Source organism: Prionailurus viverrinus, unplaced genomic scaffold (genome assembly GCF_022837055.1).
Source record: "Prionailurus viverrinus isolate Anna unplaced genomic scaffold, UM_Priviv_1.0 scaffold_39, whole genome shotgun sequence".
Taxonomy (NCBI): Eukaryota; Metazoa; Chordata; class Mammalia; order Carnivora; family Felidae; genus Prionailurus; species Prionailurus viverrinus.
In genome coordinates, this window is record NW_025927607.1 from 3,788,804 (window position 1) to 3,800,822 (window position 12,019).

At 60.8% G+C, this 12,019-nt stretch overlaps 2 protein-coding genes across 2 annotated transcripts; both read right to left on the bottom strand.

Annotated features, from left to right (window-relative positions):
- Positions 1–768: 768 nt before the first annotated feature.
- Positions 769–5,423, bottom strand: COPS9 (COP9 signalosome subunit 9). The gene is made up of 3 exons (XM_047846553.1): positions 5,312–5,423; positions 3,370–3,442; positions 769–1,027 (listed from the first exon to the last, which is right to left on the bottom strand). The coding sequence occupies exons 1-3, from the start codon at positions 5,372–5,374 to the stop codon at positions 990–992; spliced, it is 174 nt and encodes a 57-aa protein (XP_047702509.1). The 5' UTR covers positions 5,375–5,423; the 3' UTR covers positions 769–989.
- A 2,666-nt stretch (positions 5,424–8,089) lies between these two features.
- OTOS (otospiralin) lies at positions 8,090–9,157 on the bottom strand. The gene is made up of 3 exons (XM_047846437.1): positions 9,100–9,157; positions 8,959–8,985; positions 8,090–8,274 (listed from the first exon to the last, which is right to left on the bottom strand). Exons 1-3 carry the CDS (start codon positions 9,155–9,157, stop codon positions 8,090–8,092), a joined length of 270 nt encoding a protein of 89 aa, XP_047702393.1.
- Positions 9,158–12,019: the final 2,862 nt, after the last annotated feature.

Here is a 12,019-nt window from a genome sequence, read left to right on the forward strand (position 1 = left end):
GTAGAAAGGTGCTCCCCCAACCCCAGGGGGTCAGCAGGGGCACTGCCACCTCCTTTCGCGGTGGAAGCCCGGCTGCCACCGACAGGCCGGGGGCAGGATGGATGGAGGGTCAATCAGAGGCCTTCTCGGGGACACAACCCCAGAAGGGTGACGGTGGGACAGGTGGCGCCGGCCCGTCAGAGCCGTGTCTCCCCGTGGCCAGAGCAGCTGGAGGGCAGAGGAAGGCGGGAGGTGGCCTAGCCCGGGGTCCCCGAGCCCGGGGCCAGCTGTCCTCAGCTCACCCGCCCTTCCAGCCGGTAAAGCCCTGCTTCTGCTCTCACGCGCTCCAGCGAGGCGTCCTCCTCCCCTGAGGAGTCCCGCCCAAGCTCCCAGAAGTCTCCCTCGCCCCCAATCATCCCGAACCCGGAGCCTCGGGTCTGGGGACGGCAGCAGCTCTGGTGGCAAGGTGGGGGCAGGAGGCCCCGTGGCGGGGGGAGGGGGGGATGTGCCATGCACCCCCTGCGGGGCGGGGGCGGGATGAGGAAGGTCTCCGCGGCGCGCCGTCGGGGGGCCCGGGCGCACCCCGCACCGCGTACCCTTCAGCCACGGATGCCACCCGGCAGGCTGGGAGCCATCACGCCCACCCGCTCCCGCGAAGGGCGTCTCAGTGGACGAGCGTGTTTCGCTCGGCTGGCCGACACACACCTGCGCCCACACGCGCGCTCGCAGAGCCTTTTGGGGATCATAACATTCGCTGCAAACTGCAAGAACGAAAAGGACCCTGCAAACGACGGCAGCTCTTTTTTTTAATTGAGGGCAAAAGTCGGTCACATTTAGAGATCAGCGGGCCTCACGCGGATGGTTAGAACCACCCTCTTTCTTGGTCAACCGTCTCCTAATTTCACGAAATGTCCACCCGTTCCTTAGAACCACCTGAAACTGTCCTCTGAGCAGATCCGCCACACCCCTAGGTGACGCGGGCGCGACCACACGCACTGCCGGACGGCGTCTCACTGGATATCATCGTCATCAAAGAGATCTTCAAAATCTAGATAAACGAACAAAACCACGCATTAATGGGGCACATGAGGCAAACAACTGAGAAAACAACTTCGCGATGAATTACACAGACATTCAAAACAGGGAGCAAACAGTACACGGTCGAGGGGACCCCACGACCGACTCCATTTTATCCCAAGGTCAGACAGTCCCAGGGGACACAGGAGTCTAGAACGCATCTCTAATCCCCTGTGTCGGTGACAACCAAGAAAGCGCACACAGGCGGAGGTGAGACCCCACCGCGAGGGGAACGCAGAGGGCAGGCGGGAGGAAGGTGCTAGAAGCACTGAGCCATGCTAGAGTGGTTGTCTCTAAGGGAGTCTGGACAAACTGTCTTGAGCCCTTCCTACTGGAAGAAGCGCTACAAACTCCCAGCACCCTACCTGCTGCGATGGGCGGTCATCGTCTACGTGTCTATGCGTTTCCTAAACCCGCTACCAGGGGCACACCTTGCGGTCATATTGGGGAAAGGACATCAAAGAGCCCCGTGTAGTGCCGGGCGTTCAAAACGGTGCGGGATAAACAGTGGGCTACGAAGAGGGCAGTGGAAAGCCCCAGTCACGTCTCCGCACATGCAGGCTGTCACAGGGAAGGCGCTGTCCCAGAGACCTCCTGCCCGGCTGTGTCCCCACCGCACCGACGCGAGCGGTCCCACACCTGGGCTGGCCTGTGGCCTACAGCTCCGAGCACTTTGTCCCCAGCCCCCAGCCCTAGCTAACTCGTCACACCCTCCAACCTCTGCTGGGGTGTCACCCCCCCCCCCCCCGATAAACCACCCTCTGATGTGCTCCCAGAAACAACGCCACCCGCCTCTGGCTCTCGTCACGACCGCCCCTACGTGCCGTCTTGTCTAACACTCCCCTGCTCTGCAACACAGTGAGTGAAGAGGGCAAGCCTCGCTCATGGTCTGAACCCCAGAGCCCGGGCGGCAAGAGGACAGAGCCTCTGCTCGAGCGGCGAGAAGGACGCAGAAGAAACCCCATGCAAACGCTCACGGCGTCCTCGCAGTAACACTGGGGACCGCCACAACCCGACGGGCGGCGTGCGCCTCGCGAGCTGTCGGGGGCAGGCTGACGCAGCGTGGAGCTCTTCTGTGCTCCTTCCCTTTCTAGCCCTGGCCCAGAGGGAGGAGGCCACACTGCTCATGCCGCGCCGTGCTCCCGCGGCAGAGCAGCCCAGGTCCCTCCCAGATACCCCCTTGGCAGAATTACAGGGCTGTTTCTAGAAACCACGTGAACTTGAACACAGCCAACTGTCTGTAAACCCACAAGACGCGTGGGACCTTGAAGGAGATCACCACGTGTGGGAGCAGGTCGGGTGGTGTCAGGGATCACCCCGCCCTGCTTGGGGTAAGGGCCCCCGAGATCACCCCACGTGAGCGAGGGCTTTCACATGGCGCTCTGCAAAGCACAGAGAAACGGGGTCCGGTCCTCACGGCTGGGGGAAGCCCAGATGCTGCCTCGGGAGCAGCCCGACTCCCCGGGAAGACTGGCTTCTCCTTTCAGACAACTTGCTAAGAAGATGCCAGATAAACTACCACGGCCTCGGACTCCGAGGTGGGGGTGGGGGTGGGGGTGAGGGAGCGGGGTTGGAGCATCAAACCAGTGTGGCCAGATCGCATCCCAGCTGCCACTCACTGGCGACAGAAGGTCTTCGGAGCAGCGGGCGCCCAGATGAAAGAGAGGTGACAAGGAGAGAAAATCACACTCAACCCTCCGAGGAAGATCCCTCTCGTGCTTCTGTTTACAATTCAAACCCTTAAGTGTGAATTAGTACATTCTGTAGGAACAAGGCCTTGGGAAGTCGGAACACAGAGAAATGCCCCCGTGACACGCGGGAAGGTGTCGCATCAACTGTTTCCACCACGATTACCACCCATGCGCCTGGTAACTGGCGCTAAAGCTCTTAAATACTAGTGAGTCCTGCCCTCAGAGACAAGGGAGGGGACAGCCGGTGTCGCTGTGCTAAGGGAGCCGACCAACCAGAGCCCAGGGACACAGGAAAGGAAGGGAAACCAGCTGTCAGGATGCAGCAGAGATGAGAAGGCAGGATGGGGCTCCCACACCCGGTCCGAAGTGTGGCTGCAGCTCAAGTTCAACTACTGGAGTGCAAGTAGGCATTTTTACGCTGTCCTCCCGAAGAACGAGGCTGACGGCCAGCGCTGACAACCGTGCTGTCACCTCCTACGCACCGCGCCGCGTCTGAGAACCGCACACAGCTGGTCTTCCCTGTCCTCTGACCCCAAGCACTCTCGTCACAAAGCACCCCACTTACAACACACAGAGAGACACATTCGATTAGACCCGGGACCCCCGATCCCGGCGTCCTTACCGTTAAAAAAGTCAGCATGAACTGCCTTTTCATTGGCTGCCAAATCCATCAGGAGCCCGGTGCTGCCTCCGGCCTGGGAAAGGAAAGGTGAGAATAGGTCAGTGCTGTTTTTCGAGAGAAGCCACGCCCCTCCAGGGCAGGGGAAGGTGAGGGAGGGAAAGGTGCCCAGGTGGGAGTCAAAATTTAGTTCCAGGCAAAGGAAGTGGGTGGGAGGGGCAGCATTCCGAGGAATCATCTTGAGTCTCCTTGATTCCTCCTGCTTTTGAAACAGAATCCTGCTGTCGCCCCAGAACACCACCACGTCTCTGTAGGCCTGGAGTAGAGGTTCTAATTCCCTACACGACGTTGCCACAGAGGCCGGGCCCCAAACGTGCAAAACTGCGCCTGACGAGTTCTCTGCTCCAGACTGCCCCCTGCTTCTTCTGGGAATTAAACTGCTTCCCTTGGGAAAGTGACCTGCTGACCGGGGGCTCTGTGGGGTGCCGTCTCAGGACCTCCCACCGCCACAACTTCCGGGGCAGGAAAATCGTGCCACAGCCAAAGTGGAGCAATCTGATGCCCTCAGGATTCAGGGTGTCTGTGAGAGTCACACAGTGAGGGCAGAGCACAGGTCCCCGCCCACAGGTCCCCGCTGCCACCCCCCGCGTTCCCAGGCTGTCTGCTCTACCTTCTCCAGGCTCCCTGGAGCTGAGTGTCTCCCACCTTCCTCTTCGTGGCTGTTGTCAGTAACCCAAACCCGGGAGAAAAGCCCAAGATGCTCTCCTCTCTCCTCAACCTCCCTCCCCCCTCCCCATGGCCAAGTAAGCCCTGCAGATTCCACCAATGACAGACTCTGCTGAGTGAGTCCCGACTCCCACCTACAGGTGTTGCCTTCGTTCAGACCCTCCTCAAGGCTTCCATTCCCAGCATTCCACTCTCCCACCTCCAAACCCAATCCCCAAACTCTCCAGAGTGACCTGCTAGGAAGCGGATTGGAGCAAAGCCCTCAAGTGAGTCCACACTGCCTAGGGAAATGCCTTTAACAAAGGACTGAGAAGCTGGGGTTCGGTGGCAGCGCTTCAAGGGTGGGGCACAGCTACAAGCCACTTGGTGACCCAGCCCCGCCCCCTTTTCCAGCTGCAATCTCTCCCCGAGCTCAGGCACCTTACAGCCTGCTGGACTCGGCTCCTGCCAGGACTTCCTCTTCCACCACGACTAGTTAGCAAACACTATGCCCACAATCAGCTGCTCTCCTAAACCCGAGCCGGGCCACCCCAAAGCCGGGAGGGCGCCTCCATCAGGGCACTCGCGACTCTATGCCACTTAGCGTCTGCAATCAGCTTCGACCATGCCCCTATTTCAGGGATCACGGACTCAGGGCCTGTCCCCCTAAGCTTTGAGAAAGGGGAAATGAGGCCCAGACATCGATGGGGCGGACCTGACACTTCGAGCTGGGCCGCGGCGTTACCAGCTCACCAACACCGCCATCAGCCGAGATCACCCCGTGGCCAGGACGCAGTGAGACGAAAACGCAAGACCCACGACTGCAGGAGAACAGGGTCACCGTGCAACACACACATGCCAAGCGCCCATTCCCCCGGCTCCCTGGGCCGACGGCCGCGTCTTTCCCGACGACGGCTTCCCAGCCTGGCTCCAGTCGTGCCTCCTGCCGGACAACACGGACCCACGGCCGGGGACCCACCCTCACACCCGGCCAGCACGCAACCCGGAGCAAAGCCCCGAGCACAGGCCCGAACTCCGGCCTGTCGTCCGTAGCGCTCGCCGGGCCCGAGGAGCCGCAGGCCGGCTGCCAGCCGCGCGGGCTGGAGGACGCCACGGCCCAGGGCAGCGCCCGCCCGCCGCCCGCTGGCTCCCGGGGCGCCCGCTCGGACGGGGGTGGGGCCCGCGCAGGCCGCCGTCCCCGCCGCCCGCCCCGGCCCCCTGCCCGCGGCCGCCCCCTCACCTCGTCCAGGTCCACGTAGGGCCCGGCGCCCTCGGGGAACATCTCGTCCACCGCCGGCTTCATCTCGCCTGCGGCGTCTCCCGCGTCCCCGGCTCCCTTCCGGCCCGCCTGACGCCTCTTCCGGTAAGCGCCGGCCGCGGCGCGTCTAGACGCCGGAGGACCGCCGACTCTATGGTCTCCCGCGGGCCCGTCGGCGCAGAGGGAAGCTGAGCGCACCGAAGGCTCGGCCCACCGGGCCTGGCACAGAGCGCTGCCCAAGAGATGCCCGTTAAAGAATGTGCGTGTTCGGAAAGAGACGGGCGGTTGCCAGAGGGGCGGGGTGAGGGGTGGGCGACAATGGGGAGGGGACCAGCAGAGACACATTCGCAGCTCCCAGGTGCAGGTGTGCGGAATGGAAAGTCCAGCCTGGGGGCGCAGCCAACGACACCGTAGTAACATGACATGGGGACATAGTGTGTACAGTTGTCGAATCACTATGTTGTACACCTGAAACGAATAATATTGTGCATCAACTATACCTTAGAATGAAAGAATGTGAATGGTCAATGCAGTGAAGAGGCAACCCACCGGATGGGAGCAAGTATTTACAAGTTACATACATATACATGTACATATGTACACATACATACACATGTACCCATATGGTAAGGGATTAGTATCCAGTATATATAAATTGTGCAGCTGTCACGGAAAACAGTGTGGGGGAGCCTCAAAAATTAAACATAGAAATGCCATATGATCCAGCAGTCCCGCTCTGGGTGTATCCCCAAAGGAAGTGAAAGCAAGGTCTTCATGAGATATTTGCACACCCATGTTCATAGCACTTCACAATAGCTAAGTGTAGAAGCATCTCAGGTCTTCATTAATAGAAGAATGGCTGAGCAAGATGTATTCTGTACATACATAAGATGGAATACTATTTAGCCATAAAAGGGAAGGAAATTCTGACACCTGCTACAACATGGATGAAGCTTGAGGACATTATGATCAGTGAAAAGAGATGTCATACAAATTCTGTATGATTCTACTTACAGAAGGTCCCTGCAATAGTCAGATTCACAGAGATGGAGACCAGAAGGGTGGGCACTGGGGGCTGGGGGCGGGGCTGGGCAGTCAGTGTCTAATGGGGACAGAGGTTCAGTTGGAGAAGACGGGAAAGTTCTGGAGATGGATGGCGCTGATGGTTGCACAACAATGTGAATGTGCTTCAAGATAGTTACAGTAGTAAATTTTATGATATGTGTATTTTATCATAATTTTTTAAAGCATGTGAATGAGAGAAGGGGGTAGGAGGGAAGGGGCAGGAAGGGGAAGGGTGGATGGGAGGAGGGCATAAGATACCGGAGCTAGACTTTGGAAGCAGGTAGGCTTGGGGGCTAGTCTGCAAGAGAAGTGGAGGAGGGGAAGGGTGGGGCAGGGAGACAGGGAGTGAGCCTGAGGGGGCTCATTCCCTCAGGGAATGAGGGGGACTGTGGCCTGAGTAGGCAGCGTGGGGCCCAGGGAGAGGTGAGGAGAGACCGGGAGTATGGTTGAGCCTCAGAAATCACCGTGAACACCAATCACTCTGAAGTACCCCAGCAAAAGACAAAGGAAGCCGCTACTCCGTGGTCAGCAACAGGCTTCTCTTCCGGGTAGTTTCAAAACATGGGAGCCCCTATTCCCATAGAGGAGTGAGATCTCCCAGGCACTCCTGGCCTTTCTCCACCTCTGACTTCTGGAACTACCTTCTGGAACTATGGCAATTACACTGTTTGCACATCTTGGCTCTTGTGAGTAGTGCTGCACTGAGCCTAGGAGAGCAGATAGCTCTGGAGGACCGCGTCCCCCCTGCATTCCGGGGGACCTGCAGCCCCTCCCAGGGACACTGTCGCCCCCTCCAGGGGACCCCTTCCCTCCTGCACTTCCCCCCTGCACTCCAGAGGACGACTTCCCCCCTGCACTCCAGGGTACCTGCAGCCCCTCCGAGGGACACTGTCCCCCTGCACTCCAGGGGACCCCTTCCCTCCTGCACTTCCCCCCTGCACTCCAGGGGACCCGCAGCCCCTCCCAGGGACACTATCCTCCCTGCACTCCAGGGACCCACAGCCCCTCCCAGGGACACAGTCCTTCCTGCACTCTGGGGACCCACAGTCCCTCCCAGGGGCACTGTCCTCCCTGCACTCTGGGGACCCGCAGTCCCTCCCAGGGACACTGTCCTCGCTGCACCCCAGGGACCCACAGCCCCTCCCAGGGACACTGACCCCCCTGCACTCCAGGAGACCTGCAGCCCCTCCCAGGGACACAGTCCTCCCTGCACTTCGGGGACCCACAGCCCCTCCCAGGGACACTGACCCCCCTGCACTCCAGGAGACCTGCAGCCCCTCCCAGGGACACAGTCCTCCCTGCACTCCAGGGACCCACAGCCCCTCCCAGGGACACTGTCCCCCCTGCACTCCAGGGGACCCACAGCCCCTCCCAGGGACACTATGCTCCCTGCACTCCAGGGACCCACAGCCCCTCCCAGGGACACAGTCCTTCCTGCACTCTGGGGACCCACAGTCCCTCCCAGGGGCACTGTCCTCCCTGCACTCCAGGGACCCACAGCCCCTCCAAGGGCGTGTGACTTCAGCTATTAGGCGACAAGTACAGCAAAGCCCCGAGTCAGAGCCATGGTTCGCTTGTTGAATAAGACACTAAATGTGGCCTGACTGGAGCTGTTTCTTGAAAGAAAACCACCAGCGTTTGTGTGACTCAGGCGAGGAATTTATTGAGCTTGCGGCCAGGGATCCAGGCTGGTGCTCAGTCCTGCTGATAGGGGACGTGGAACCCCAGGGTGGTCCCCAGGGGGAAGTGAGCGAAGAAGGTGCGGGCCAGGTCCTCCAACTGGGGGTAGGCTCCCATGGTCTGGAAGTACTGCACATAGTTCCAGAAGTCAGAGGTGGAGAAAGGCCAGTAGGGCATGGCCGGTGGCTCGGCATACGGGTCTGAAAGACACAACCACCTGCCTCAGGGGCTGTCCCCGCTCGTCCTGCCCCGAGGCCGCCCCTCCACGATGCCTTAGGGCAGGTGGCCGGTGCCCGGCAGCCCCATGCAGTGAGGGGACCCTCCCAGCTGGACGCCAGGCCCCGGGCTACCCCTGATCCTCTGTGGCAGCATCCCGGAGCCTCGCCATCTGGACAATGACCTGGGTTCTGCCTCTCGGGACTCATGGTCTGAGGGGACAGCTCAGGGGGAGGAGAAGAGGGGAAAGGAGGACAAGGACGGAGGGGGCGGGGAATCTGGCGCCTGTTCTGGAGACGCTGAGGATGGGGGAGCATCCCGGGGGAATTGCAGACGAGGCCGCAGCCCCCAGCCCTGGAATCCAGATGCCGCTGCCCTGGGGTCGGACTCGGCGGGGGGCCCTGGGGTGAGTCCGGTCCGGTCCGAGGGCGAGAACGCGAAGCCTCGGGAGTTCAGAGGGTCTCTCCTGCCCTGTGCAGCCCCAGGTGGCTGGAAGGCAGGGCCCAGGGAAGAGACTCAGTCCCTCTGCTTGCCCACCTTGGCCTTGAGCTGACCCAGGCTCCTGCTTCCTTCGTTGGGGATAAGAAGCCAGCTCCCACCCAGCTCCCTCTTCTGACCCCACCCCACCCGAACACACACCAGAAAGGGCCAGGAGGACAATACAATACCTCCCTCCTCCTGCACTGGCTTGGCTCCTGCAGAGGAAGAGAGAGCAGTCACCCTGGAGAACCCCCGAGGGTAGGGCCCCACCGCACATGAGCTGCCCAAGCGGCCAGGGGGATGGCACGAGGGACAGAACCACCACTCACCTGCCAGAGGTCCCAGCAGGAGGCAGAGGGCCACCCCTTGCACCAAGCAGGCCTTCATCTTCCCCAGGTGCATCTTCCACCAACCGATGGAGCTCCGGTCCCCCTGCAGCACGAGGACCCCAGAGGGTGAGACCAGCCGCCCGTGAGGGCCCCGGCTTCCTCCCAGCACCCCTGCACCGGGCAGCTCCCTGGAAAACATCTCTGGAAAAAGGACAGGCTCTGAGTGTTTTCACAGCAATTTCAGTCTCGGTGGCTTCAGACGGTGGTCCTGAGGCTGAGCCCACCACCCCTCCCCGCTCCCGTGGCCGGCGGCGACCCCACACCTGCCCCCCGCAGAGGTTACTGGGATCCTGTTGTTCAGCCTCAGCCGGAACGGGGACAGGAGTCTGCCGCCAGCACGCAGGCCCCTCTTTATAAAAGGCCAGAGACAAGGAGGCAGACGTCACCTACGTGAGCTGTCAAACCGAATATTTCATCCCTGGCCAGAGCACTGAGGGCTTCTGTGACCTTGTTGGCAGTGGGACCTCGAGAGTCCACTTGTGGGAACCTGATCCAAGGATCAGATCCGGAGAAAAACATCTCTGCACAGGCACTGCTAGGATCTCCAGGACTGAATTCAACACCAGTACTCAGACGCGATTTCCTCTCCACCGGATCGAAAGACGTTCTGAGTCTGACACTGAGGCTGAGGTCCCCCCTTACAGGAACAAGGTCATCACAGAGCGGCCCCTGGGGGGACAGGCAGGCAGGCAGGCAGGACAGGACCCTCGGGGAGCCAGGAGCAGCCTCAGCTCAGCACCCCCCACCCCCGCCAATGGGACATGTTGAGCACAGTCCATACAGGAAGTGTGGGCATCCAGCCCCGCTTCGCATCTGCAGACTAGAGCCTTCCGGCTCACGCACGACGATTAAGTCTATTGTCCGGAAGGCAGCTGTCTGGCCCCAGGGACACCATGGACGGCTCCTAGCGTCTCCAGACCACTCTGATTACCCCTCAGGGCTGCTCCTCAAGACTGCGGCCATGCCTCGTGGCCCTGCCCACGGGGTCCCATCGCCCACGGAATCCACACAGCTGGGGGCACAGCATGTGGTCTGGCTGGTGGCGAGTGGCAGAGAGCAGGTCTTCCGTGATGGATCCAGCCAACACACACCTGGTCTCCCCAAGTCTTTGGGCACCTGCCCGGACCCGGGACCAGCCTCCCGCACGGGCCATCTTTGCACTAACGGCTAGAACCGCTCCTGGTCTCCTCTGCCAAGTGGGCCCAGGCCAGCACTCCTGTCATCTGCACCCTGATCCACCCCATATATGTCCCCTGGGCTTTGGGCGCCACGTATGGGCATATGTGGACCCTCCTGGGGACACACGTTGTGCCTCGCTTTCTAAGTCACGTCTGAGCCTCAGGGTCTGGTCACGATTGGGGGTGGGGTCCCCAGGAGGATTAGCAGCCCCTGGTGGACGACAGCTCTGGGGGGACTACAGGTTTTTCAAGCACGGGGGACTAACCCGCCAGATGGGGAGGAAGGACACTTCTGCTGGCAAAGGAGACGCAGCTGAATGTAGGGGCTCAGGACCCCAGCTTCATCAGTCTCCCCACATGTCCCCGTCCAAGTGATAAGAGACTCATTCCTACCCAACAAACCCTGACCTTCACAAAAGATGGCCTAAGAGAGCAGAAGTTCAACTCTCCTTGTGAGTTTCAGACCCACCAGCTTAGACCTTGGATTTTATTTTCAGAAATCTGGACTCCTCGCCTGCAAGACGTAATTCTTTTAGGGCAATTGTGTCAGGGTCCCCGAGACCACCCGGCTCGGTGATTCGCTGGGGGCCCCCCCAGACTCAGCACAGGCCGCGCTCCCGGCTGGGATTCACCACACAGAAATGGTAGGGCACGCAGGAAGGGAGAAGTCGGGGGAGCAGGCCTGAGCTCCCGGGCGCCCTCCCTGTGCACTCACACAGGCCACCACCAGGTGCCTGTGAGAGACGCAGCGCCCGGGGTTTTAATCGGGGGCTGGGCACGGGGCCCCCTGGGCCTGGCGTAGATTCCGGGTGCCCGGGCGGAAGCGGGTGCTCAGCTCGAACCACGCCGCACAGACCGCACAGACGTCAGGGGGCAGCGAGGTCCTCTCATCCATGAGTTCCAGCCGCGGGCCACCTGGTGGGCGGGTGTTCCCGAGGAGGGCAGCGGGGCCTGCTTGTCAACCCTTTCTGCACAACACAGAAGCTTTGGGTTCCTTATCTGGCCCCTGAGCTGGGAATTTTGAGCTCCGAGCTCATAATTTGCTTTCCCCACATTCTCCGGCACACTTAGAAACCACCAACCAACCCCACAGCCCTTGCTTCCACTGCTAAGTGGTCTGTGGCCTTAGCCACAAAGCCTGGCTTTCTGTAGCCCGTTGGTTCTGGGGACGGCAGCACCCTGTTCCGCTGCAAACGGCACCGCGGTCGGGCCAGAGAACCAATTCCCGATTCTATCCCGAACCCGATCCCCTGGAGATGAATCCCTCTCGGCTCCAGTATTCCACCCACATGGCCCCTGGGCATCCTGCAGGATGTGAGGTTTATTGCAGAGCCGGACCCGGGAGCACGGGGACTGAGGAAGCCCCGACGCGTGGCCTGCGTGTCTGTGGGGGCGGGGGCCTCGGAGGTGGGCGGCGGCCGTGCGGGGCCGGGCAGGGCGTGGAGGGCACAAGGACCGGCCGGCAGACCCGTCGCGCCTCGCCGCGCCAGAGGGTGATAGCTCTTTGTTCATCGCTGACCGCTCCCCGCCCAAAGATGACGCCCAGGGAGCCGTTCCCATGATGTCGGGAAAAAGGAAATAAACTGTCTGTACTATGTCTTTATAGCCATTTTCTTAATTTAAAAAAAACCCAACCTAGAAAGCATCTACAAGTGATGAGCGGTGATGGTATTGGGTGGGAG

What these genes read in the sequence shown, in the direction of transcription:
- COPS9 (XM_047846553.1), bottom strand. Translation starts at nt 5,374, where the DNA reads ATGAAGCCGGCGGTGGACGAGATGTTCCCCGAGGGCGCCGGGCCCTAC. An exon ending in CCTACGTGGACCTGGACGAG is followed by an intron (nt 3,443 to 5,311) that starts GTGAGGGGGCGG and finishes TTCCTTTCCCAG; the next exon opens with GCCGGAGGCAGCACCGGGCT. An exon ending in TCATGCTGACTTTTTTAACG is followed by an intron (nt 1,028 to 3,369) that starts GTAAGGACGCCG and finishes TCGTTTATCTAG; the next exon opens with ATTTTGAAGATCTCTTTGAT.
- OTOS (XM_047846437.1), bottom strand. Translation starts at nt 9,157, where the DNA reads ATGAAGGCCTGCTTGGTGCAAGGGGTGGCCCTCTGCCTCCTGCTGGGA. An exon ending in CCTGCTGGGACCTCTGGCAG is followed by an intron (nt 8,986 to 9,099) that starts GTGAGTGGTGGT and finishes CTTCCTCTGCAG; the next exon opens with GAGCCAAGCCAGTGCAGGAG. An exon ending in GCCAGTGCAGGAGGAGGGAG is followed by an intron (nt 8,275 to 8,958) that starts GTATTGTATTGT and finishes TGTGTCTTTCAG; the next exon opens with ACCCGTATGCCGAGCCACCG.